At 43.2% G+C, this 24,420-nt stretch overlaps 1 protein-coding gene across 1 annotated transcript in view; it reads left to right on the plus strand.

Annotated features, from left to right (window-relative positions):
- The window catches only part of LOC307074592 (uncharacterized protein), a 38,945-nt gene extending 14,739 nt beyond the window's left edge, over positions 1–24,206 (plus strand). Inside the window, exons 16-55 of the mRNA XM_079734804.1 lie at positions 213–257; positions 748–801; positions 1,087–1,131; positions 1,277–1,330; positions 2,294–2,392; positions 2,785–2,829; positions 3,226–3,324; positions 4,178–4,231; positions 4,642–4,749; positions 5,709–5,762; positions 6,226–6,324; positions 6,754–6,807; positions 7,030–7,128; positions 7,212–7,265; positions 7,565–7,618; positions 8,156–8,209; positions 8,520–8,573; positions 8,821–8,865; positions 9,437–9,535; positions 9,924–10,031; positions 10,143–10,196; positions 10,883–10,936; positions 11,146–11,199; positions 11,320–11,373; positions 12,659–12,766; positions 13,383–13,436; positions 13,551–13,604; positions 14,117–14,278; positions 15,429–15,536; positions 15,866–15,973; positions 16,396–16,449; positions 16,682–16,789; positions 18,693–18,746; positions 18,904–19,011; positions 19,298–19,351; positions 19,896–20,003; positions 20,527–20,872; positions 21,544–21,734; positions 22,398–22,640; positions 23,071–24,206. Of these exons, the coding sequence (XP_079590930.1) occupies positions 213–257; positions 748–801; positions 1,087–1,131; positions 1,277–1,330; positions 2,294–2,392; positions 2,785–2,829; positions 3,226–3,324; positions 4,178–4,231; positions 4,642–4,749; positions 5,709–5,762; positions 6,226–6,324; positions 6,754–6,807; positions 7,030–7,128; positions 7,212–7,265; positions 7,565–7,618; positions 8,156–8,209; positions 8,520–8,573; positions 8,821–8,865; positions 9,437–9,535; positions 9,924–10,031; positions 10,143–10,196; positions 10,883–10,936; positions 11,146–11,199; positions 11,320–11,373; positions 12,659–12,766; positions 13,383–13,436; positions 13,551–13,604; positions 14,117–14,278; positions 15,429–15,536; positions 15,866–15,973; positions 16,396–16,449; positions 16,682–16,789; positions 18,693–18,746; positions 18,904–19,011; positions 19,298–19,351; positions 19,896–20,003; positions 20,527–20,872; positions 21,544–21,734; positions 22,398–22,640; positions 23,071–23,217 (3,600 nt within the window). The 3' untranslated portion in view covers positions 23,218–24,206. The remainder of the gene's footprint in view (positions 1–212; positions 258–747; positions 802–1,086; positions 1,132–1,276; positions 1,331–2,293; positions 2,393–2,784; positions 2,830–3,225; positions 3,325–4,177; positions 4,232–4,641; positions 4,750–5,708; positions 5,763–6,225; positions 6,325–6,753; positions 6,808–7,029; positions 7,129–7,211; positions 7,266–7,564; positions 7,619–8,155; positions 8,210–8,519; positions 8,574–8,820; positions 8,866–9,436; positions 9,536–9,923; positions 10,032–10,142; positions 10,197–10,882; positions 10,937–11,145; positions 11,200–11,319; positions 11,374–12,658; positions 12,767–13,382; positions 13,437–13,550; positions 13,605–14,116; positions 14,279–15,428; positions 15,537–15,865; positions 15,974–16,395; positions 16,450–16,681; positions 16,790–18,692; positions 18,747–18,903; positions 19,012–19,297; positions 19,352–19,895; positions 20,004–20,526; positions 20,873–21,543; positions 21,735–22,397; positions 22,641–23,070) is intronic.
- Positions 24,207–24,420: the final 214 nt, after the last annotated feature.

Genomic DNA, 24,420 nt, shown 5'->3' on the forward strand with positions numbered 1-24,420 from the left:
AGTATTAGATTCATTTGTTAGCTAAATTGAGTTCAAATTGTTGTTTATTTTCTTTTATATTGATAATCGCATCAAGAATCCAACCTTTTGTGTGTGTGTGGGTGTGTGCATGTGTGTTTGTGTGTGTCTGTTTGTATGTGTGTGTGTGTGTGTGTGTGTGTGTGTGTGTGTGTGTGTGTGTGTGTGTGTGTGTGTGTGTGTGTCTGATACAGGGTTCGTCTGGCGCAGCTGGTGGAATGGGTCCTCAAGGTCCTCCGGTAGGTGCAATTATCAACTTTACCAATTTAAATTCTTAATACCTGCCTGAACCAATTATTACCCAGCTGAAATAATTAATACCCCTCCGAACCAGTTCACACCTTCCTGAATTAATTATTACCTGTCTTAACCAATGAATGCCGACCTGAACTGATGAATATCTGTCTTAACCAATCAACCCCTGCCTGGACCAATTAATACCTGTCCTAACCAATTAATACCTTCCTGAACCAATTAATACCTGTCCTAACCAATCAATTGTGACCTGAACAAATGAATACCTGTCCTAGCCAATCAATATTGATCTGAACCAATTAATACCTGTCATAGCCAATCAATAGTGAACTGAACCATTAATATCTGTCCTAGCCAATCAATAGTGACCTGAACAAATTAATACCTGTCTTAACCAATCAATACCTGCCTGGATTAATAACTGTCTCAGTCCATTTATCGATTGATTACAAAGCAAATCAATTTCACTTCCAGGGTGCCGCAGGCCTTCAAGGAGAGAGAGGCAGGATTGGACCAACAGGAACTGTGGTAAGTATTACTCACTTAATGTATATATTATAATGTCTAATAAAACCTGTATAACTCACTTAATATATATTATTATATCTAATAAAACATGTACTACTGACTTATCAATAACAACAATATCTAATAAAACCTGTATTACTCACTTACCAATCTCTCACTCCCTCTCTCCCTCTGTCTGTCTGTCTGTCTGTCTGTCTGTCTCTCTCTCTCTCTCTCGCTCTCTCTGTCGCTCTCTCTTTCTCTCTCTCTCTCTCTCTCTCGCTCTCTCGCTCTCTCTCTCTCTAGGGGAAACGTGGCCCATCTGGTGAACTTGGTAAACCAGGTCCCCTGGTAAGAAATAAAAACAGCTAATCACATTTAGTAAAATAATGTAATGTGTCCATTACATTGCATATATTGTATATGGTTATCTGATGTTTAAATTTGTGCATATTATATAATATATTTTAAAAACGCTATATATTCATTTCTACAGGGTCCTATTGGAATCACTGGCATGCCAGGTTTCCCCGGCAATCCTGGAATGAAGGTGATGTCATATCATCTAACTCATCTTATAGCGCGTAAACACAAAGCATCCATCGTTATATTCACCGGAAACGTATCTCAATTTTATGAAGTGGTTTGACTTAACTTTTATCTCTCTTCGTAAAACTAACTAAATTTTGTGGAATATTTCCAGATTTCAGTTGTACAAACAGTGCTGGAACCAATCAATCCTTACAGTTTGTGAATACTATATTATACTATAATATAGTATTATACTAATACTAATCAACTACGGCCTTACCACCATGGACACGCCCGATCTCGTCTGATCTCGGAAGCTAAGCATGGTTGGGCCCGGTTAGCACTTGGATGGGAGACCGTCTGGGTATACCAAGTGGTGTTCGGTGGTGGCCAATAGGTGGCACTCTTCCCTCTAGCCTTAACATCAATCCCGATGCCTCAGTGCACGGGGTCACTGTGCTGTGGAAGGCGCCGCCCTTCAGAGGAGACGTAAAACCGAGGTCCTGACTCACTGAGGTCTTAAAATATCCCAGGGCACTTATCGCAAAGAGTAGGGGTTTCCCTGGTGTCCTGGCCCAACCAGGCTCATTCAATCTGGCCCCCCAATCATCCCCCTGTATAATTGGCTGACTCATTAATTCCCTCACTCTCCACCTCAAGCTGGTGTGTGGTGAGCGTTCTGGCGCAGATTGGCTGCCGTGCATCACCCAAGTGGCTGCTACACACTGGTGGTGGTTAGTGAGGTCACCCCTTCACTGTAAAGCGTCTTTGAGTGTCTAGAAAAGCGCTATATAAATTCAATCCATTATTATTAATATACTTATACTATACTAATAATATTAGTATTATAAGAACTATATACTATAATTATTTGAACAATCAGACATAGAGTTCTTCAGCGTTAACTATTGGCAAACATAGCAAGGATTTATAAACGGATCCTAAATTGTGTCTGCTGTCTGCTTCCTCCCCTATGGTGCAGGGTCAACAAGGGCCGACCGGCTCAAGAGGCAGTGAGGGCCCCCAGGGGCCACGGGGAGACGGGGGTCGCGCTGGGCCACCCGGTCTGAGTGGGAATCAAGTGGGTTGTTTGTGCTCTATCATAGTTAACACATTATAGTAATATTACAATCATTACTATCCCAATAGTCTTTTATGGTTCATTACGATCACAACTATTATTTAGATCATGACAAACACGATAATTTTTACGATCATTACGATCACGATTATTATCACGATTGTTAAGACCACGATAGTTATAATTATCATTTTTTAATCATAAGGACCACAATCATTGCGATTATTACGATCACAATCATTATTAAGATCCCGATAATTTTTACGATCATTCCAATCACGATTATTATTGCTAGCACGTTCATTATTACAATAATCACAATCCCGATCATTATTAAAGACCGTAGGGAATCCAGGACCTGAAAGCAATCTTATTTGTTTGTTTGTTCTCAGGGAGCCGCAGGCCAGGACGGAGCTCCCGGCTCCAGAGGTAGCACAGTAAGTACTTTAACTCTCTCAGCGCAATGACAATCTACATTATTTATGTTACAACATATTCAGGATTACAATAGGCTACATTTTACAATAGAACGTTTATATTTGGTTGCTGAGCAGATGTTTATGTTTAACAATTGCTTAGAACCATCATAGCGTTAAAAAATGTTTAAACTCCTGCACAACCTAGACTAGAAACTACAAACTGGACAGAGTGTAGAGTAGATATAAGTAAGCGTGTCGCTGGATAATTCTCATCAATGACGCATTTTTATCATAAAAATGTCTGCTGTTAAGCTCTTTGAGACTCTAATACATTTAATTGATTAGCATTTTTACACACACACTGATGTTATGTTGTTGTTGTTGATACTAAGAACATGTGGTCTTCCTTCCTAGGGTCTTGCTGGCATTCAGGGGCCTGTTGGTCTGCCAGGACCTGTGGGGCCCCCCGGCCCCCAAGGGACCACAGGAGTACCTGGACCCAATGGCCAGCTGGTACTGTCCCTTATTTACGCCGAGCACTGCCCACCATAGCAGTTAACCATAAAAGTCAAAGTCAAAGTCAAATCAGCTTTATTATAAATTTCTTCACATGTAACAAACATACAACGAAATCGAAACAATGTTTCTCCCTATCCCACGGTGAAAGAGATAAAGTGCACGGGCACAACAGATAAAGATAAGTTAACAATAAAGTGCACAACCGATAAAGACAAGTAAACAATAAAGTGCACAACAGATAAAGACATTTACTAATATAAAAATACACAATTAAATATAAGAGAGCAAAAAACAAAGTCGAGTCATAATGATAACCAATGGTGATGCTATGTATTCATTCAGCGTTTTTCCATAGCCAATCACACTGCATTCATATACATGTGATTAAGCAGCAGGGAGGGTTAGGAGGCATCTAGCTCTATGGGATGATTAAAGGTGAGGCTGCGGGCATTGGGAATCAAACCCAACATTGCGACCCACTGATTCCAAAGTAAATCAATGTATTTGATCATTGATCACTGTCAATTATTCCATAATTGCCATCAAGTATAATCAAATCCTGGTTAGTCCAGGTTTAAAACATAGAGGAAACAATGTTTCCTTTGATACACAGTAAGGTACGCGTGGGAGCTTGTGTGGTCAGGTTTAAACAACCCCACCCAGCCTCAAAGTCCAATCAGACTCGACCAGGTGAGGCTGCCTAAACCAGCCATCATCCACACACACTCCACACAGTATGTCTTTATGTTTAGAAAATAACATTGTTGACTTGATGATGATAAAGATGATGATGATGCTGATAATGAAGAAGGTAACGGTCATGTGATCTCCCCTTCCTTCCTCACAGGGTGATGGCGGACTTGCAGGGTTCAAAGGGGAACCTGGACTGAAGGGGGAACTGGTGAGATATTAAGGATCTGAATCCAGATCGTCATGGGTCAAACTTAGCGATGCAGCTTCATGCTTATGCTAAATCTCAAATACATTGCACTTTCTACAATGCATTTTTTAACTTTGCCTTTGTTTTCTTTGACTTACTATGACTTAGCAAGTGACTATCTATTTTATTACTTCATTTTACTGTATGGCGATGTGAAGTACTCCACGAGTCTGCCTCGTGTATGAAAAGGGCTATATAAATAAAGTTGCCTTGCCTTGCCTTCCCTAATATTTGAAACTAAGATTCGTCATACTCAGTCATTAACAAGCATCTAACAGGGTTAGCAAGACGTCTATGATTTCTGTGTCTATGTGTTAACTGATGAATTGAGTGTTCATTAATACATTGATTGTGTTGTGATGTCCCTACAGGGCGATACAGGGGCCCATGGGGGTCTGGGGCCCATGGGTGAGGAGGGAAAGAGAGGACCCCGGGGTGACGGTGGCTCGCAGGGCGCGTCTGGACCTCAAGGAGAGGCGGTGGGTCTCACAGGGCCACATTACCGCCTAAAGCAGCACTTCTCGAACCATGGGTCAGGGCCCAGAGACAGGAGCCCTGACCCTAGTTATAGCAGATCATGGACCCTTTAAACCCATTCTGCATGTTTGTTGATACGTGATATCTGCTCACACCACGGAATTTGCAGTTAACATTTCACATGTTGCATCACGTTAAACACCCACTTTGTTCCGACAGTAATGTTCATTTGGCAATTAAAGTTCCCAGGCTCCTGGCTCTTTCATTTAAGAAAGGCTGCCCTTTAGGACAGCAGGAGTAGCTGCAAGGTTGCTGGTTCCATTTTCTGTTCGCCTGAACCTTAAATGGGAACCATCCCACTCTGCTAGTGTTTCATATATTTATTTTCTGTGTATCTATGAGTAATTCTTCAAACACATATTGTCATGAAAGAAAGCAGAGAAAATTTATATTTTTCTGAATCATACCGATGGAGAATGTCAATCTTGGACCAATGACATCCATGGTCCAAGTGTTTTGGGATTTCAATATTATACCCAATGCAATTTGGTTCACAACAGGTATGTCTTATATTAGTAAATAGCCAAGCCTGGGCCGAAGTGCGAATCCCCTTGATTGTCCACACCTTGCCTACACTCCTCACTGCCCCGAATGAGCTGGTAGTTTGGAGACCAGTGGGTGCTTGCATGTGTTCAGCATCCCCTAGTGGCTGGAATGGAAATACACCTTGCAGAACATTGAGCCTTTTCTCTCCCCCTTCGGTGTATATTTTCTGTGAAGGGTTGATGCATATAACTATTTGTATGTTTTATTTTCTATTCAACATATTTTAGCAAACTGGATATTGAATACGTTAATTAGATATCTTTCTGTGATCTAATATGTGACTGAGTGATGTTTGGGGTTTAAATTTGTTGTATGTTTTTTGTATGTTTGAAATGTTATATTTGGTGTTGCACAGGGAGCTCCAGGAAACAGAGGATTCCCAGGTGTAGACGGTTTACCTGGACAAAAGGTAGGGAGATTCATGACCTCCTGAATTAATGTTGAATCTGGATCATGATATTTATATATATATATATATATATATATATATATGTACACATATTGTGGCAAGCAGCACGGAAAGGACGAGACGGGAGCCCAGGTTAAGCATGGGCTTAACCTGGGCTCTCCATGACTACCGAGGCAGTTGAAATGTTCACAATGTCATCATCATGACAACCTAGATCGTATCAATGTTACCATCATCGCCATGACTATTGCGATGGCTAAACATCGCATTTGAACGTGAACACTTTTGTCGTCATGACTACCACAAGGGTTTTGCGTTACCGCTGTCACCATGACTACCGTGACCGTTGAACGTTTCAAGATCACCAACGTCACCGTATCTGCCGCAATAGTCCGATTGTCGTAACGCCGAGGTTGCCGTGACTATGCGCCCGTGAACAGTTTGGATGTGTGGCTGGACGCAGGGTGCCGTGGGAGAGAGAGGAGGCCCTGGCTCCACCGGGACCAAAGGCTCAGACGGAGATGAGGGACGGGCCGGAGAGCCTGGTATACCAGGCGCTAGGGTCAGTACCCCCTCCCACCATGCATTGTTCTTATATTATCAGATCATTGTGGGATATTGCTGCTAAAACACCCTCATAATGCTGTGCTTTTATTTACGAGAGTACACCAAGAGGTCACATGCAAATCACTACTGCTACTCTACAAAGTAAAAGTCCTCGTCACCACTAATTCCTGTAATCAAGGTTCAAAAAAGTTAAAGTGATTCAGGTCCATGAAGTAAGAATCCTGCAGTAACCTAGCTTCACTGATTAAAAGTCCTGCAGTTATACACACATTTCCTATAAAAAAAAAGCCCTCACAAGTCCACACCAGCACCTCGTTAACGAGCTAGTGGAAGGACTGGATCGGAATCTGCTTTTACTTCCTGTGGCACAGGAAGTGAGGCAGGTCAGTGCCCAGGAGGACGTTAACCTGTTGTCTTCCTGCAGGGTCTGACCGGAGAGGCTGGCATGCAGGGGTCTGAAGGGAAGCTGGGACCCATGGTAACCAGTCTCCTGCTGCTTCTTGGACTCTTTCGTTTGCTTTAAATTGTTCAAATGTAGCGTGTAATTGTTTAAACAATTGAAATATAATTGAGTAATTTTGTTGCATTTCATTGTATTTAATTTTATGTCATTTCAATTACAACTTTCGAATTTTAGTTTGCACATAAATTCTTCCTTCCCCCTCTCTCCTCCCCCCCTCCTCCTCCCTCTCTCCCCCAGGGGGGTCCAGGAGAGGATGGGAAGCCGGGTCCAGCAGGTCCTGTCGGCACCAGGGGAGCAGCCGGACCCATGGGTGGTCTGGGACCTAAAGGCTTTGTTGTCAGTGACACTCGCAACTGTGACACTCACATCTTGGCAGCTGTTTCCTGTCCGCCGTGTCTCACTTTCTGTTGGTTTTTCAGGGCGATGCTGGTAAGGGCGGAGAGGCGGGCAGCGCGGGCTCTGCAGGTCATAGGGTATGTGGTCGTTGTTGTTGTTGTTGTCTTTGTGTTATGGTGTTGTAATGTAATGCGTTATGTTGTCGTTGTTGTTGTTGTCGTTATGTTGTTGTCGTTGTGTTATGGTGTTGTCTTGATGATGTGTTATGTTGTTATTGTCGTTATGGGGCTGTTGTGGTGATGTGTCATGTGGTTGTTGTTGTCGTGGTATGGTGTTGTTGTGGTGATGATGTGTCATGTTGTGTGTGTTATCGTTGTGTTATAGTGTTGTTGTCAATGTGTTGCTGTCCAGATGACCTCTAATTTGTATTTTTCAGGGAGTCAATGGAAAAGATGGAGAGGAGGGCGCCGCCGGCCCAGCCGGACCCGCCGTGAGTCCACGCAGACCCCCACATAGTCCCCTCAGACCCCCACATAGTCCCCTCAGACCCCCACATAGTCCACTCAGACCCCCACATAGTCCCCTCAGACCCCCACATAGTCCCCTCAGACCCCCACATAGTCCACTCAGACCCCCACATAGTCCACTCAGACCCCCACATAGTCCACTCAGACCCCCACATAGTCCACTCAGACCCCCACATAGTCCACTCAGACCCCCACATAGTCCACTCAGACCCCCACATAGTCCACTCAGACCCCCACATAGTCCACTCAGACCCCCACATAGTCCACTCAGACTTCAACATAGTCGACTTAGACTTCCACAGTCAACCCTGACTTCAACATAGTGGACTCAGACTTCAACATAGTCCACCCTTACTTTAAGTCGACCCAGACTTCAAGACGGCTCAACAATTCAACATTCGACCAACTCACTGAATGCACAAGTAGATATTGATTAGTCCGGCTAGCCATACTACTCCTTCCCTGTGTTTTCACATCTACTCCGTCTGTCTGAATTCCAGGGAATTGCTGGAAAGAGAGGAGAACAAGGATCTCAGGGACAACACGGATTTCAGGTACAAAACAGATCTTCTTTGAAACGCTAGCAGAGGAAGTACTAGTAGTTAGTAGAGCAACCACTGTGGAATGCTAGCTGATGTTAGCATAGGAAGCACGGGGAACTACTGGAATGACAGCAGAGGAACAACTGTGGAACACCAGCAGATATAGCATAGGGACCACTATGAAATGCTAAGCTTATAGCAGCAGAGGAAGCACTGGTAAATGTAAGCTGCTTAGGGAGTACTGGGAGATACTGGGAGAAATTTGCAGTGGAACCGTCAGGGAACAAAGAAGGAATTAACTACGAGTTGCTCTGTTTTCCAGGGTCTACCAGGGCTCACAGGCCCACCCGGAGAGTCAGGGAAACCAGGAGAAGAGGTAAACAACGTCAACATTCACATATAAACACATTAACATATAATTTAAGTTGGTTAATGAAGAAGTAACAAGTACAATTAATATCGTTCATTATATCATTATTCATTCTCTTTATTATTTTATCACATTATAATAGGATATAATGTTTAGTTTTTTTATTGGTCTTGTACTATCTACCATTTAGTAACTTGACCTGAACGTGTATGTCTTGCAGTGCATTTGACTCTGGGTGTATTTTTCTCGGTAGGGCCTTGCTGGGGAGGGAGGAGCCAATGGCCCAACAGGTCTCAGAGTAAGTTCGAACCAAACGGTTCATCCCTCATTTACTAATACAAATAAAGGAATTCCAACATTCCCTGCAGATGAAATCAATGAAAATCACTAATTCATATGATTGAAATCAGCCAATTCAACCCATTTATGCAAGGAAATCAATCACTCCATTATAATGAAATCCACCATTCAACAGAAATAAAATCAATAAATTCAACCAATTCATACATGTAAGTATATAAATAGTAATAATAATTGATCAGTTTTTTATAGCGCTTTTAAATAAATAAATAAATAAATAATAATAATAAATAATAAATAACATTATAATTATGAAATCAATTATTAAATACAAATGCAAATATAAATAACATAATAATGATGAAATCAATAAATAAATACAAATTTAAATAACATAATGATGAAATCAATCAATGATAACAAATTAGAATTAAAATTACATCATAATGATGAAATCATCAATTCACACCAACGACCTGGATCTTGTCTCTCCACTTCAGAATATGTGAATCGTGGGATCCTCCTTTCATTCCTGTTGCTGAAGTGTCTCTTCCTCCGTTCCCCTGTAGGGCGAGCGAGGCACCCCAGGGGAGAGAGGAGATGTGGGCTCTAATGGCCTCGGAGGACCTAAGGGAAGCCCAGGATCCCCCGGTCTGGACGGGCCCAAGGTAGGCCAGCTCCAAACCAGCTATCCTCGTATTCTTACCCACGGCTGAAATGGCAATCACAGTTGAAACGAACACCGGACGGTTTTCCGTCACGCCGCGTCTGCAAGCAGTTCTACCTAAAACCTAATTTAAGTAGTCTCACCTGCTGGTGTGTTTTGGTTGTAAAAGCATTTTTTTAAGAATAATTATCTATTTAATATTCATGCAGGCTGACAGCGTTAATGTCTTGATGGATTACCTGCATTTCTTGGCCTTTTGGTCACCAGGAGTTGGAGTATGACTGGGATTAATAAGCGTATTGTTAACATATGCATTTTATGCTGATTGTATGTGAACGCAGACCTTTATTTAAACATCATATTATAACTTTATATTTTGACCCGTTCAGGGGGCCTCGGGTCCGGCCGGCAGCGTTGGCGAAGGGGGGCCCCCGGGCCTGCAGGGGATGCCTGGAGAGAGGGGCGTACCGGGCCCCTCTGGCCCCAAGGGAGACACAGTAAGTAAGACTTAAATGTGGTATGATCTGAGGGTTAAAGAGAGAGCAGAAAAGAGCTGAAGAGAGTACGATTTAGAAAACTCAAGTCTTAAGTCTGAACTTGTATTCCAGGGTTCAGTCGGAGAAAAAGGTCTGGAGGGCAAAGCTGGATCTGATGGAGCGAGGGTGAGTCCCCCGCCCGCTTGGTTCTAACCCTCACCCTAGAGGAACCGCCGCCAGACGCACTCTTCTGGTCGCATCGTATGCTTTAGTACAGTTCCCAGAGGATTTGGATTTTTATATGTAAAAGCTATATATTTATTTTCACCGATATGGAAAGAGCGCAATATGGAAACATAGGTACTTTTATGTAACTGCTCTATTGAGCGGCACACTTATAACATTTGATTTGTTATTTAAAAAAGTTTCAGTGAATATGGAAGGAAAATTATCAATTTGGAAATGATAATGGAATGGAACGAATGGAACAGCTATCTGTTTTTATTTATTTACATAAACATTAAGGGGAGATGCTTTAATCCAAAGTGACTTACAATAAGCACGTTTGTCAGAAGTAAGAGAAAAAACATTATATCGCTGTCGGTACATTAAGGGTGTTCATAGAACCAAGTGCCAAGCACTAACAATCGCTAGGTTAACCCATTCTCTGTATACAACAAAGATAGCTAGGATAAGACGCTAGACAATGCTAAGTACTCTTTTCTTGTGAGGGCTATGGGAGAAAAAAGATAGGTTATGGTAAAGTTAAGGTTAGATTGTGTGTGAACAAGCCCATTGTTACTAACTATACTAGATGGCAGATGGAGTGTATTCATATATATGTTTACTGGTATTTTGTTCGGCATTTAAAGGGATTAGTGGGTGGTGTTGGACCAGTTGGCCCAGCAGGTAATCATGGTGAGAAGGTAAGGTCAACACACTTTGTCTTTCCTTTTTTATAACCTTGATCAGCCTTCAAACACACATCACTAGGATACAATGCATTGACCGCAGTTCGAATTACAATTTAATTTCAAATTTTGCTTTATCCTGCTTTCAGAATAAAATGCTAGGAGGTTATTAACAAGCACATTCCCTCTCACACACACACACCCTCACACACTTGTTGTTTCAGGGTGAGACTGGCCCTGCCGGCCCCCCTGGGAGGAGAGGATCCAGAGCGATGGCGGTCAGTATAACTTTTATTTTGAAAATGTCATTGTCATAGTGTTATGATCCAGAACTAGTATGTACTGTGTATAAATAACACTACTACTAGTAAATATTTCCTTTATCTCACCTCCCACAGGGGTCTCCAGGTGAGCCTGGACCGACCGGGGCCGTCGGGTTCCCTGGAACTTCAGTAAGTTCAGCCACGTTATCCTCCAGTCACACCACACTACATTATCTAGTTAGCAGACCCTTTTGTCTAAAGGGACTAACAGTATGTGCATTCAACATATTCAAGTGAATTTAGGTCAAGATATATCCCAAAAAGTCCAAGAATTCATAAAATAAACTAAGCAAAGCAACTGCTTTCAAGGCAAGGCAACTTTATTTATCTTGCACTTTTCATTCACAAGGCAGACTCAAAGTGATTCCCATAGAAACATCGTCTTACAATAAAATGAAATAATAAAATAAAATAGATAAGTAAATGAAAACAAAGGCAAAGTAAAAAAAAAATGCATTGTAGAAAGTGCAATGTATTTAAGATTTAGAAATAAGGGCTACACTATAGAAATGATTCAGCAAGATGCAGTCCGAGCAGATGGGTGTTCAGCCTGCAGCGGGTGATGGGCAGGGTTTCAGCTGTCCTTGTGAGCTTGTGCCTTCGTTATGGAGCCAGGACTGCAAACATTTTGCATCTACATTTTGTTAAGCGGCTTCTGGGGTTCTCACGAAGTGAGGGAGGAACAAGTTGTTGTCATTGGTAGTCATGGAGTGCAGCGGACAGGCCGGGGTGTGTGGTTTGACCATATGCTGGATGTAGGATGATTTACAGTCTACTAACAACCCAAGAACAATCTACAATGATATTTTGTCTTCTAACACGACAACAACAATGTACAATTTGAATAAGTCCATTAAAAGCAGTAATCAGTTAGACAAATATTATGTAACATAATACAGCTGACAGCACCGCCAAGCAGAGAATGCCTACTTAAGAAAGTAAATGTACTCAGTCTGATCCCAGCAGTCCTTGAAACATGATATCTCCAGAAGTCAAAATTGCACAATGCAGCTCTTAGTCATTATCCTCCAATCAGTGCAGCTCTAGGTCGTTATCCTCCAATAAGATCAGCTCTAGAACATTATCGTCCGATCACAGCAGCTCTAGAACATTATCATCCAATCATAGCAGATCTCGAAAACTATCCTCCCATCACAGCAGCTCTAGAGCACTATCCTCCCATCACAGCAGTTCTAGAACAGTGTCATCCAATCACAACAGCTTTAGATCATGATCCAACAATCACAGCAGCTCTAGAACACTATCCTCCAATTACAGCAGCTCTAGATAACACAAACACATGTACACCCTACACGTTCACACAAATCCATCAAAACCATGTACGATGTACTTACAAAGATCATTTGTGAACTACTCTAACATTTTCTTTTCGTTTTTTTGTTTTTATCCCCAGGGTCCTGATGGTCAACCGGGGGTCAAAGGTGAGCCAGGAGAGGGGGGTCTGAAAGGAGAGGGCGGAGCCCCTGGACCCCAAGGGACTGCTGGGAAAACAGGCGGACAGGTACACCCCCAGACCCCCATACCGGGGTGTAGAAGTACTACTAGTAGTATTTACCATAGCGTACCAGTACTAACAGTTGTATTTACTATTGCATAGCAGTAATAATAGTAGTATTTACTGTGGTGTAGCAGTCCTACTAGTACTATTAACTAAAGTTTAACCTGTTTTATATGGTCTATGTGCGTATCACCCACACCATTTTACCTTGACTTACCTGGTATACCGCAATACCGTGATACTGCCACAAGCCTAGTATTTACTCTGGTGTAGCATTACTTCTATCTGGTGTATTTACTATAGCAGTATTACTATCTGTTGTATTTAATATAGCATTACTTCTATCTGATGTATTTACTATGGCATAACTACTATTGGATGTATTTACTGTAGCAGTACTACTATCTGATGTATTTACTATGCTGTTACTAGTATAGTATAGTATTACTACTATGTTGAATTAACAATGTTTTAATTATATGAAATTGCTTATGTGTGTGTGTGTGTGTGTGTGTGTGTGTGTGTGTGTGTGTGTGTGTGTGTGTGTGTGTGTGTGTGTGTGTGCGTGTGTGTTTCTGTGTGTGTGTGTGTGCTCCTCTGTGTGTCTATGTATGTGTAGGGGCCCGTTGGTGTGATGGGGTTGAAAGGCGCCAGGGGAACACAGGGGGCAGCAGTGAGTCATCCTCCTCCTACACATCACGCACCTCATGACGTCATCATGAGGTCATCGTCATGCCGTTCATGACCTCACACATTTCTTTAATCCGTTCTTCTCATTCTCCACCAGGGCTCCGCTGGATTCCCCGGGTTAGCAGGCGGAATCGGGCCAGTTGGATCAAATGTAAAGTATTCATAAGAATAGCTGTGTTTGTGTGTGTGTGTGTGTTAAGGTCTGTGTTTTTGTGTTTGTTTGTGTGTGGAACTTGATATACTAGATGTGTGTGTTTGTGTGTGTGTGTGTATGTATGTTTATTTCAGTTAATAGTGTGTATGTGTGTTTTTGTGTGTGTGTGCGTGCGTGCGTTGTGTGTGTGTGTGTGTTTGTGTGAGTGTGTGTGTATGGGTGAGTGGGTTTGTATTATGTGGGTTTGTGTGTATACGTTTGTGCGTGTGTGTAGGTATTTGTGTGTTTGTGTGTATATAAGCCTGTGTGTATATATACAGATACAGTACGTGTGTGTGTGTGTGTGTTTATACATATGTATCTATATACCACTATATATCTGTGTGTATGCACATATATATATACGTGTGTATGTAACTTAATTCCCTGATATTAAATCAGACTAAGCTGGCTATTAATTTTCATGTCCGAATGCTATAAACCAATGGTTTCCTTCTCCTGTCTACCAGGGAGCTTTGGGGCCAGCCGGGCCCCCCGGCCCTCCAGGGAAGAAGGGTCCTGGGGGCGTTGGCGGGGATAACGGGGCCCCTGGTCTTCAGGGAGAAGAGGGCCCATCTGGCACCCCAGGGACCCCCGGGGAGAAGGGAGACTCTGGTGAAGACGGACCCCTGGTACAGAAAACCCTCAAGATATAGCTCACATCCCTTCATATAGCTCACATCCCTTCATATAGCTCACATCGCTTCATATAGCTCACATCGCTTCATATAGCTTGCATCCCTTTATTGACCTAGTATTCCTATAGCTCACATCCCCTTTATTTAACCTAGTCTTAATATAGCTTACATTCCTTTCATATTACCTAATATTGACATCTCCTTCTTATATCATCAGTGTTTTCCCCGGGGGGGTGGGGTTGTCTCGTGGCCCTGTGGTCTTCGGTAAAGGTGCTTGCACACTGCCGCGCGGCAACCGCCCTTATAGCTGCCTCGCTGCCGGAGGGTTCAGCGGTGTGAAGGGCCAGGCGTTTTCAAAAGCGGCTGCTGCTGCTGCTGCCGCCGCCGGGCAGCTGCCGCCGAAAGTTTCAACACGGGGAAAGCTGAGCGGTAGGGCAGAATCTGTGCGCGTTCACGTGGGCGGCAACCGCTTCCTGGTTTTCAGCCGCTTTTGTAACCGCCTCCCCTCTGCCGCCCTTCCCTCATTGAAATGAATGGAGGCAGCGAGTTGCCACGCGGCGGTGTGAAACCGGCTTAAGGGTTTCAGTTTGCGTTTTCAGTTCGCACAGCTATTTTTTTGAACAGTATCACCGATGCATTATTTTTCTTTATTTTTTGTACCTGATGGAAGTATGTCCTCTTTCCCTACAAGAGTTTTGGACTTTGTTAATGCATAATAATTAAAAAAGATTTATTTAAAAATATCTATATATATATATTTTTTTTTTTATACATTGGTAGTCAAGGCGGGGCCTTATTGTCGTTAAGGCAGCCGCCTTAACCATACAGTGCTGGGGGAAACACTGATCATCTTAAAACAGTTCCTAAACCTTAGTGTGAGGTTATGATTGTGTAACAACAATAACATTCTGACACACAACTGTAACATTCTGAAACACAATCATAAAAATCATAACATTGTGACACAAACCCATAACATTCTGACACACGGTAATAACATTCTAACACATTACAATAACATTCTGAGAATCACAGACTGTTAAATTGTGGTTTGCAAGGCTATGGTTAGGGTTCAATCTCAAAGTATATCTAACCCTGACTCCAAACAAACGTCTCAATGTGTGTTTTGTGTTTTTATCGCCAGGGTCCGGACGGCCCCTCAGGTCCCTCAGGCATCTCTGGGCAGAGGGGGATTGTGGGAACTTCTGGTGGCCGCGGAGAGAGAGGCATGCTGGGATTAGCTGGTCCCGCTGTGCGTTGGTTCAGTTGGTTTAAGTTTTTGAAATGATTTTCTAAATGGAGACTACCGGCGGACTATCATACCCAGACTGCGGTCCTATTGGTCAAAATGTGAATCCCAACTGATCTTGCTTGGTGAATGATCGGCCAAAACGTAATTTCCTTTTAATTGAGAGGTGAAAGGGGAAAAAGTCACTTAGAATAACTTAAAATTAAACTTAATCTTAAAAAATTGTTATCAGTAGAGTTTCATGTCAACCAGTATAAATCTGGTCTCCACTGTTATACAGAAGTTCTGATCTATTTAGTTTGTTTCCTTGCATGTCTGTATGATTTTTCCAGGGTGCTCCGGGGAAAGCTGGGGGCCAAGGAACCCAGGGCAGTAAAGGACCCGGGGGAGTCGCTGGTTTACCAGGGGCCACTGGGCCCCGAGGAGACGCCGGACCGCTGGTATGGCCAAACAACCTGATTCATACGATAGTTTTAGACGTCACCGGGATTTTCCGTGGCTCTCAGCCTCGCTTGTTAGTCGCCTAAAATAAACGTGACGACAAAATGACTGAATGTCATGTGAATTCAAAATGTTGAATGTAAAGAATAATTCTGTGATTATTTATAATAATAGGAGAATATTGCCCCAGTTTTATGTTGGCTGTCCAAACATAATAATAATTGTACATACTTTTGGACAAAAACAGAGCACACAAATGACTTCTGATTCCTATTTAAAGAACTTTCTCCCTGAAACTGTAGAAACTTGACTCAAATGTGGACGTGTTTCATTTACACAAAAAACTGTCCGACTTGATTGACAAAGGTCAAAGGCGTTGTCATGCCAACCGGGGTATGTTGACGGTTTGTTTTGGTTTCAGGGTGTCGTCGGAGCCGAGGGGCCACCTGGCAGGGATGGCCTCGTAGGGGCCCGGGTAAGACTGTGTGTGTGTGTGTGTGTGTGTGTGTGTGTGTGTGTGTGTGTGTGTGTGTGTGTGTGTGTGTGTGTGTGTGGGTGTGTGTGTGTGTGTGTGTACTAACATAGATTCAACTTGTGTTTGTGTTTTATTTTGTGTGCCTTGATATTCTCAATTCTCAAGGTTGTGCCTGTAATGTGTGTGTCTGTGTCTGTATTGACGGTATTTGATTGTGTGCATGTGTTTCCAGGGTGACAGAGGTAGTGCTGGTCCTGAAGGTATGGCCGCTGCAGCTGGGTCCCCTGGCCCTGAGGGGTCCGTCGGGACTACTGGAGGGCCTGGGCCCCGGGGACTAGATGTGAGTATCACACACACACACACACACACACACACACACACACACACACACACACACACACACACACACACACACACACACACACACACACACACACACACACACACACAAACACACACATACATATATATATATAATATATATTAATGTCCTTAACCAATTGGCTGTTAGGATATATTTTATATATATCGTTTATGTAAGGGATAATGTGTAGGTCGCCGGTCATTATAGCCCTGAGGGGCTTTTTTTCGCCCCTCAGGGCTTATTATCCCGCTTATTACATGGCTACTCGCCAAAACGAAAAAATAACTTCACACGGTGTGTCTTTTTACAATTTATTTGTTACCAGCATTCGTAGTGTTGATCAGCAGAGAAATAGTCCACCAAAGACGTTGACGTCGCTTAGCAACCGAGTACGCTGGGGTTGACAAGTTACCGGACTACTTGCGGAGTGATATCAAAGAAGTCAAATCCTTTGTTTTTCGTGACAGCGGTCAATTATACTTAGCAACAGTGTTTGTAATAACGCCGTTTAAAAGGACGGTGTTAGGTAACGCCGTTATTTTTTCAGTAACGGGGTAATCTAACTAATTGCTGTTTCCGTCGTAACAACGCCGTTACGTTACTGTAGTTAGATGCGGTGCATTACTATGAATTGATTGAATAAACTGCGTAATCCCAACGCACCCCTGGCTCCAAACACAAACTGCTAGTGAGGAGACCGGGTGGGTTAACAACGAGATAAGCGTTTATGATTGGCTAAGGCAGAGTCATGTTTCATGGTAGCCAATCGGAGCAAGTGTTTTTACACACAAGCCAGGACACGCGCGCCACACACACACACACACGCACGCACACACACACACACACACACACACACACACACACACACACACACACACACACACACACACACAAACACCAAACAGATTCGATGAAGCAGCAGAAATGGCTGGAGCAATCAGATGAAAAGTTGGCATTTTCTGTAGTATTCGGCAGATGTTCCACAGCCTTTGCTACCAAGCAAATTAAAATTGAGTTGGGAGTATATTAGGGCCTTAAATGGGTAGTTCAACCATTTAACACATGAAGGCTAAGCGAAAACGGTTCAGAATTCTTTTTCAAAGTAATTCAGTTACTAACTCAGTTACTTTTTGGAACAAGTAGTGAGTAACTATAACTAAGTACTTTTTTAAAGTAACGTTCCTAACACTGCTTAGCAACGGTGAATTATCAAATATAATTCACCGCCGGAAGTTGTGAAGGGCCCATGCAAGTGAACAGAGCATTGAGAAGAACTTTGTAATAAATATATACTATATATATATATATATATGTGTGACTGTGTGATTTAGCCAGACACATTTTTCTGGTGAAATCAAACAGCATAACTGTTCTTTTTGGGCCTTTTGAGCGTTAATCCTAGTGGCGTTGAAATGACATGAAAGACATTGTTGTCAAACCTCGGTCCTTGTGGAGTGCAGCTAATCTAACTCCATGTGTGTTTATACTGACCCCTAGTTGGCAAATAAAGTATAACTTGCTGTACGCATAAACACTATGACTAACAGATCTCTACTCTATGCTTGCTCGAGGTGGCCTTTTCTTTGGCTGCTGTCTTTTCCTCCTTTTGCTGATCAGCAAATGAACACAGTTGACTCAAAAGCCAGCAAAAGACTTTTTCTGACAAAACCTCCGAAAAAAGTGAAATAAAGAACTAGAATAGGATTAGAAAATAGAACAGACATTTAGGCAGAAACACCACATACTAACCAACCAAAGTAGACCAAAGCCATGGAACTGGCGCCATCGCATACACCTGTGGTTCGATATAACATAATCTCATGTTCTGAGTTTGATTCGTTTTTTTTTAAATGTGTTCATTCTATTATGGGATGTTTAGGGGGCGAGAGGCCCAGTGGGACCCCTCGGTTCAGACGGTATTCGAGGGAAAGTGGTGAGTAGACAAAATGAAAAACCTAATTGTATGAACATATAATTATTAATTAATCATATATTGTGTTTTGTGTTCCATGCTAGTCTCGTGCCAGGGCAAAAGGTATATCTTCCTTCTTTTCGATAAAAGCGGTTAAGCAGTTCAAATTAATTTCTAGGGACCTCAAGGGCCCCTGGGAGAGAAGGGCCCGCTGGGAGAGACCGGAGAGAGAGGTCAGAAGGGTCATAGAGGGTTCACCGGACTGAGCGGTGCCCCAGGAATCAGTGTAAGCTACCCTGTTTTACGCATACTCTTAAACACCTTTATTTACGGTTTTAAGAATAGACACCTGAATCATGGTAACATAACAATATGAACTAGAATTTATTCAATTTACTATGTAATTTAGCTTATAGAAGAAAGGTTAAATGTGTAAATGTGCCTTAAGTGCTATACCCTTAAGCTAAAGCTAGCAGTTTGTTTGGATACTTTTCCCTGTTGGACCGCGATAGGTGGAATCAACTTGTGACATAACAAATTGTGAATCAAGCTGTTTCTTTGTTTTGTTTTAGGGAGCCGCCGGAGACGACGGAGCTCCGGGAATTGTCGGACCCACTGGACAAAGAGTAAGAGATAAAACCTTTAGAGAGGCTGATTGGTCGTCACAAGCCATTGCAGCATATTTCCCCTGTTGACATCTCAAGTGGGAGTGTCCACTCAGATGTATGCTGGATCGATCCAACCCTCCCCCAACCCGTTGGAACAGTCCAGCAGGGAGGGGACCGGGACGTGGATCCAATCATCATACATCTGGCCAATGACATCATATATTTAATAAATGTCTTGTCATTATTAACCAGCCTCACACCTGGAGATCATATATATTTAACGTTATTTTTTTGTGTTTTTTTCGAATTCACAAGACAAATTTCTCCTACGGGAGACATAAAGGCTTATCTTATCATATCTAAATAGGGACCCTTTAAGAGTCTAAATCATCCACATCCAAAACAATCCCACAACGCTCACGGCATGGCGTCTTTGGGAGGACTCTGTCAAGGCCAAAAACAACCCACAGAGTTATCTCGGATTGTTATTGTCGGTCTTATTGTGTGATGGCGCATGTGTTGTACAGAGTCAATCTGACATGATTCCTCCCTGGATGTCCAGGGCCCCCCTGGAGTGGTGGGACCCCAAGGAAAGGAGGGAAACATCGGGCAGCAGGGACCCATGGGAGCCCCAGGTTCCCGAGGAACCAGTGGTGACATCGGGGCAGAGGTGCGGCCCCCTCTAGAAACCCCCCAAGGAGAAACACTTCACTAAACAGATGTGAGGTCTTGAATTGCGTTAATTCAAGACCTTTCGAAGATGATATCAGATGTTGTATTACTTACTTGGATTTGGTTCTTTATTCCTCATGGTTAAGGTTGAGGGTTAAGTGTAAACATTAAAAGGGATAAGGGTTAAGAGGTTAAGCTATAAGGATAAGGATACAAGGACAAATTATTATTATGATATCTACTTTAACTAATTGCACTACCACTCATAAAACGGGTCAAGGTAACGTTTCTATTTCAAATGGTGGCTCTGCTATTTTACTACTATTGTACTGGTCGCGCAGCACTTTAACATTGTAGCTCTTATCCAATTTTGATTCCTTGCTTTGATTACATGAAGCCTCACTTATAGATCCCTTTGAATAAGGGCCACTCAATTGATTGGGTGGAAATATTGGAAATGTTTCTGATTATTTCCAGTGTCACTTTTTGTGACAGTGAAATCTTTGTTCCTCGTGTGTCAGGGTCCGCCCGGTGACGCGGGCCCCACAGGACCCCCAGGGCCCCCAGGACCCTCCATGGCCGGCGTGGAGGACCTCCTGTCCAGCCTCTTCGACTATGACTCCAACGGCGGTTCCCCCGACAATTTTGCGGAAGGCGAGGACGCCGCTCAGTCCCTCCCGGAGTTCAACAGGGATGAGGCGCTGGCCAACAACGCATCCGACGTGCTGCGTGCCGACACGGGCGTCCACGCCACGCTCAAGACCCTCGACGGAAGGCTGCAGGACCTGCGCCGTCCCGACGGCAGCAAGGCCAACCCGGCCAAAACCTGCCAGGACATCAAGCAGTGCTACCCCATGAAAGCGAGCGGTGGGCCTCCATTCTGTTCATATCTGTTGATCTTTAGCGATCCGTAAGAGAGGTCAATATTAACGATGGTGGGAATGTTTAGCTCAGGAACTAGAGCGTGTTGACTTGTAACCGGAAGGTTGCTAGTTCGACCCCCTGCTCAAGATGTCCCTGAGCAAGATATTCTCTAAATGTAAATGTACTGCTAGCCAGGGATGCTACCCTGCTGCTGGCATCGTGCTTGGTGATTCCTCCCTGGGTTGTAACCACGGCAAATTTGTGCTATTATCATTTCATCATCCAAATGTGGAAGTACAGAGAAATGTCAGCATCTCAGTACATATGTCATTTGCAATCCCCAAGCTTGCGTCGAGCGCTAGTTTCTGCACTTTAATTCCTTCATAATGAGTCGCAAACAAGGAATCAACTCAGCTATAGAAGGGGAACGTTAACGCAGAGTGCGATGACCCATGTAGACAGCCGTTCAAACTCTTTTCATTCAGTCTAAAATAATTACACATAAAGAAATAATAACACAATAAAGAAAAAAGTACTATTAAAAACAGACAGACTTTGTACGTAAGTCTGAAATCTGAACTCAAAATTGTTAATCCTTCAACTATTGATTCCCTGATCCGTGGATGTGGTGCATTGGTTGGGATCAACCGAGTGATCTTTTTTTTTTGATTCAGGAAACTACTGGATCGATCCGAACCAAGGGAACAGCAGAGATGCCATTCAAGTGTTCTGCAACATGGAAACGGGCGAGACCTGCATCTCAGCCAAACCGCCCAGTGTCCCCCGCAAGACCTGGTGGACCAAATCCACTCCCAGCGCCACCAAACCAGTGTGGTTCGGAGCGGATATTAGCAGTGGCACACTGGTGAGTGACCTCAATGCGTTTCAAGAAAACCACTTGGTTCACTTTTGACGAAACGACCAAGACTTCGGTACAAACGACAATTTTCCAGTGAGGGGCAGATCTTGTGGTATCTAGATCATTGTCTAGTGAGTATTATCTGCACCTGATGACAGATGTTTGATCTGGTTCCTACCCTCCTACCTGGCTCCTTAGGTGGGATTCTAAACTTCAAATTAGTTCTGAATTGCTCTTTACACTTTTGGTGTATCAAGAACTCTCCACGATTACATAGCAGATACTGTTAAAAGAAGAAAAGAGCTAAATATCTTCACATTTAGAGTACCTCCCATTGACAGTTTTTTTTACGCCCTTTTTCTACTCCACAAGCTCCTCCCCCGACAAGTTTTTGCCTTCCCCTCCCTGGAAAATCGGTGGTTCAACTGTAAAATGTACTTATTCTTCCGTTGTTAAATGCTGAAAGAAGAATAGCCTATGATATCTTAGAGACTCAGGAACAAGTCTTTAAAGGTCTCATATTATACCACCAGGTGTGAGCGTGATTAGCCATTACAAGCCGTTTTGCCAAAAATAATGGCTAATCACACTCACACTTGGCGATATAATATGTGACCTTTAATCAAAAACCGATCAAACGTCCCACTGTTTTACCTCCGGTGATTTCAGTTTGGATACGGAAACGCGGGGGAGCTGTCTAACGCGGTGGCGGTGCAGATGAAGCTCCTGCGGCTGCTGTCCAAGGACTCCCAGCAGAACGTCACCTATCACTGTCGCAACAGCGTGGCCTACAGGGAGGCGGCGGCCGGCGGGCTGAAGAAGGCCCTGCTCCTCCGGGGCTCCAACGGACAGGATCTGCGGGCGCAGGGCAGCGCTCGCCTCCGCTACAGCGTCCTGGAGGATGGCTGCTCGGTAAGAGCCGGCCGCCGGACAGGGAGCTAGATGGAGCAATTGCGGATGTGTTTGTTTTGACTTTGTATGTATGCAGGTTGAAGGGTAACCGTCCCACTGGGCTGCTTTTGTAATATAAAGCGAAAGGCACATGGCGCGTACCCGGCTGTTCAAATAGTGAATATATATTAAGAAGCAATCTAACAGCGTACAATGTAATCGTGTTTTATTTAATTAATTTTTAACATGTTTTTTTTTTATGATCTTAAGCATTGTAAGCTTAGCTATTCTGTCAATGTTTCTAAACATAAACATAATAGTGCAATGCAGACAAAGCAGGTGTAAAATCCGGTCTTGGTCGCCCAGTAATTGAATCTTAATGTTGGCTTGTAACCAGGACAGAGAGAGCCTGACTCTGCTGACCCATGGTGGTTTCTCCTTCCCTCTGCAGACGCCCAACGGTGAGTGGGGCAGAACTGTGTTTGAGTACCGGACCCAGACCAACGCCAGGCTGCCCATCGTGGATGTGGCCCCAATGGACATTGGCAGGGACGATCAGCAGTTCGGTTTAGAAATAGGACCTGTGTGCTTCTCATAGAGCGACCCCACCACCCTCCCCCACCACTACGTCCCTGAAAATCAATGATTCATCAAAGGATTAGAAGTAGCTTGGTTTGAGGAACAAAACCAGATGTTTACTTAAGGACTCTGAAACCAACTTTGTTCAAAAGGCATTTGGTGTGGTCCGGAAGGAAGAAGGACAGCCTTTTTTTTTCTTTGTGTTGAGTATGAACTCTCCTCGGGTGGGAATGAATCCGGATGGTTCTAGCTCTGTTTGACGGCCCATAAATGGATTTACTGATCGTAACACAACACGGCTCTCACAACATGGATGTGGATGAAAGTAAAAGCATTAATTGTAATTAATGATGCATTGTCCATTCCAGTTTGTATTTATTTTATTTCTCAAAGTCTATTGTAGCAGAAAAATATATACAATTTGCCTACATATACAATAATGCCTTTGAATGGTGAAGGTGTTCTTCTTTAATAACCGTCTCTATCAGGCTGATGTGAAGCTCCGCTTGGTCTGTAAATTCTGAAAGGCTTGAGGCAGGGGTTTAATCGAGACTTGACAGCTAACAGGCTAATGCTAATGGCCCTATTATGGACCCCTGCCGAGCAAACTGCCGAGCTTCCATGATTTGGCCTGTTCCTCAGTGAAACAGGATATTGGACAAAATCGATGAGGGAGGAGTTTCAACCTTTCACAATTTTATTTACATGGGAGAGCTTCCTGCCCATTCAGGCTTTCTGACGCCATCAGGCTTTTCCATTCTGAATGCGGGATGTTTCACAGTAAAAGCGTTTGTGTGAATCAGTTGTAACAGAGTTTATATGACAGTGTAATACTAAATTTATCATGTAAAGTTTCAAGCCAATGAGCTGGAACGGCTAGCTACCTAAATTATTAACAAGTCTTTAGTAAATGAAACAAATGTCTTTATTTGTTATTTCCGGAATTTACAATGTACATTGTGGTTTCTGTCTATTAATATTAATAAAATAAAGGCGTGTCTTACTTAAGGCTGTTTATCTATTCCATTTGCACACATGCACGCACGCTGCATCACATTTCTGATTGTGTCACTTCTCTTGTGTCACTTTCATTTGCTGTGCTTTGCTGGCCACAAAATTATGGAGGGAAATGTGGAAAGGGAATTTTATCAAGTGAAAATGATCTATTGCATGCACTTCTTGAAAAGCAACTAAACGCACTGACATCATACTATTAGAAATT

This window comes from Pollachius pollachius, assembly GCF_949987615.1.
Source record: "Pollachius pollachius genome assembly, chromosome: 4".
Taxonomy (NCBI): domain Eukaryota; kingdom Metazoa; phylum Chordata; class Actinopteri; order Gadiformes; family Gadidae; genus Pollachius; species Pollachius pollachius.